At 28.4% G+C, this 3,107-nt stretch overlaps 1 protein-coding gene across 1 annotated transcript in view; it reads right to left on the reverse strand.

Annotated features, from left to right (window-relative positions):
• The window catches only part of LOC106461591 (dynein heavy chain 7, axonemal-like), a 239,815-nt gene that overhangs the window by 220,098 nt on the left and 16,610 nt on the right, over positions 1-3,107 (reverse strand). The window contains exons 4-5 of the mRNA XM_022388600.1: positions 1,769-1,947; positions 783-918 (exon numbers count right to left, since the gene is read on the reverse strand). Of these exons, the coding sequence (XP_022244308.1) occupies positions 783-918; positions 1,769-1,947 (315 nt within the window). The remainder of the gene's footprint in view (positions 1-782; positions 919-1,768; positions 1,948-3,107) is intronic.

Here is a 3,107-nt window from a genome sequence, read left to right on the forward strand (position 1 = left end):
TAGATACGTTTAACTTGTTCCAAATATATATATTATTTTGAAGATATGTGAAGTGTGTGCTGTTGATTTATTGCCAACAAGTCACAGACACCAACTGTAGAAGAATCCTAAGCCCAACAACAACATAGTATGTATTTATACTATTAAGCATAATAAATTTTACAAATGTAACAAATAAAAAGAAGTAATCAAAAGGTGTTGGAAATTAAGGAACAAAAATAGTAAAATTCAGAAACAGTAAAAATGAATTAATCAGATATTTTTCAATATATTTTATCTAATCTTAAAAACGTTGTGAATATCATAATACAAACCTTCAAGATTTGATTGAACAGTGGGGAGTCTCCAAATGTACAACAAATTAAAAAATATAAAATGTTTCTCTTAAATTGTGTAGGGTATGCATAAAAAATTTGGTCCATATCTTTGTTGAACTATATATTATACAAGTATATATTAACTGTTTTATATTTCTTTTTTTTTACTTTCTACAAGTAGATTCTGGTTAACATAAGAAAAACGAAAATTAAATCTATGGTATTTTCAACAGAAATTTTACAGAGCTTTTACTACTGTATAATACTCATAAAAACATAATTTATTCAGATTCATTTAAACTTTTCATCTGTCTCAGAATGGTACAGTAATTTTTTACTTAGATATGGTAAAGAACAATTTGTCAATTAAAAGTAATCAGAATGTAGATGGCACCCCAGAATTCTGTGAAATGTATACAAATCTAATCATTACAGAATTAATCAAATAAAAATTGTATATTCAACCTCCACTTTCTCCTGCAATTCTGGTACAACAGTTTCTTTCATTTTGTCCACGTATTCATTTAACTCTAACATTTCTTGAGTAGTTTGAGGCTTCCTCTTCACTCTTTCTTCAATTTTTTCATATTCTGCCTGAATTCTAAAGTAGAAGAAAAATTCTAACTTTATATTTGTTTATTCCATAATGTATATAGTGAAGCATACATTACACTTTTAGGTAAATTATAATCAAAGCAAACCATCTAAATGTTATATGACACACACATGATTAATCATTCTACATCATAATTTCCAGAGCAACAAACAATAGCGACTACAACTGGTATCTACATGAAAGGGTGGAAATGGAAAAAAGAAATGGAGTTTAGAAACAATTTTAAGCTTTGTTTCAGTAGTTGTATTGCAGTTTAGAAACAATTTTAAGCATTACTTCAGTAGCTGTACTGGAATTTAGAAAGAATTTTAAGCATTATTTCAGTAGCTGTACTGGAGCTTAGAAATAATCTCAAGCCTCTTTTCAACAGCTGTACTGGAGTTTAGAAACAAGCTTAGGCCTTGTTTCAGTAGCTGTATTGCAGTTTAGAAACAATTTTAAGCATTATTTCATCAGCTGTACTGGAGTTTAGAAACAATCTCAAGCCTGTTTTCATCAGCTACTGGAGTTTAGGTACAATATCAAGACTACTTTCCAATATTGTAGATGTAAGAAACTTAGATTTTTCCCCCTGGCTTTAAAATACTGTAAATTACTATTTATTAAAAGATTTAGATAAATAATGAAAACATAGTTGTCTATACTTTCAGGTAAAACTATACATGTTTTATACCTAAATAAAATAGGAACAAAGAAATTTATTTTCTGGTATAAAACTACTAGACTGTAAAGCCACTGCCTATAAAGTACCAGTAAAGTATAAAGATATAGATTACACGTTCAGAAAAATACAAGAGATACAGAACAAAATATAAGCTGCACAGTCTTTACCTACCTTAAATTTTCTTCTCTGTGAAGCTTATATAGCACCTCTGTCAATGTTTCTGCCCACTGTTCAGCTGCCAGTCTTAGACTTTCCTTCAAAACACCCAAGTCTACAAAAAAAATTAACAAGTTCTCCTTTTCACGAAGATCCTGGATTTCCTGTTTTACCTGCTGGAAGTACTCCACAAACTGAAATAAAAAGATGCTTTAGTTCAGCTTGTTAGAAATATATTACTATATATATGTAAATCCACACTTGATCCTCTTATCATAGCATAATAAATAAATATGAAAAGACATAAGGGATGTTATAATGTAATTTTTAACAACATACTTCACAAAAGTTTGTATCTACAGCTAAATGTTTCTAATTATTATTTGATTTTATGTTAGAACCTCACAACATACCAGTTCAGTTTGAAAATACAATATAATGATGTTTGTAATTTCAGATACGGTCATACTTCTTCCGACCAAATAAATGAAAATTAGTTTACTTGTTCCTAAAAAATAGAATTAAAATATGTAAATAAAATTAGATTGTTTTTTCTTAGAGGACAGGGTTAAAACATAAATAAAGCCTACTTTGTCAATGCTAACAGGTTACCATACAACGTTTACATAAATTTGATTTGTTGGTTTTTGGATAGAGAACTAAAAGTAGTTTCTTGGTTATAGGAGTATAAGACACATATGTAAGTATAAATATGTTTACATACATTTGGTTTGTTGGTTTTTGGGTATGAAACTAAAGATAGTTTATTGATTATCAGAGCATAAAACTAATGTATGAGCATGAAATGTTTACATACAGTTAGTTTGTTGATTTTTGGATAAAGAAATAAAGATAATCTATTGGTTCCAGGAATATATGAGTCATGTGTAAGTATCAAATGTTAAAGTTGGATTGTTACAGGAGTACAGGAATAACATGTATGATTGAGATAGCAATATAAATATTATATTATTGGATGCTGGAGTATTCATTCTGAAAATATTTTATGGAGGTGAAGTCATTTTTGTTTGGTACAAGACAAAAATATAAGAATAAATAGCAAATTATTAGTTCCAAGAGAATATTCAAAAAATAATAAAAATAAGATGTATGAATAATAGATAGACAGAAGGAAAATGTAATCCCAAACTGTTTATACAAATACTAGACAATGATTGTTGAAGGCGAAGAGTAAAATGTAATTATTTATTACAGGACTAAATGCCTGGTTCCAGTTTTACAGGTGTAAAATGCCTACATAAAGGCAAAATATTTGCAGTGGTGGGATTCAAATATTTTAACAACAGGTTCTCTCACTAGCAGCATGTAAAAATATTAGATATTAAAAAAAGGA

The sequence above is a fragment of the Limulus polyphemus genome, unplaced genomic scaffold, assembly GCF_000517525.1.
Source record: "Limulus polyphemus unplaced genomic scaffold, Limulus_polyphemus-2.1.2 Scaffold994, whole genome shotgun sequence".
NCBI lineage: Eukaryota > Metazoa > Arthropoda > Merostomata > Xiphosura > Limulidae > Limulus > Limulus polyphemus.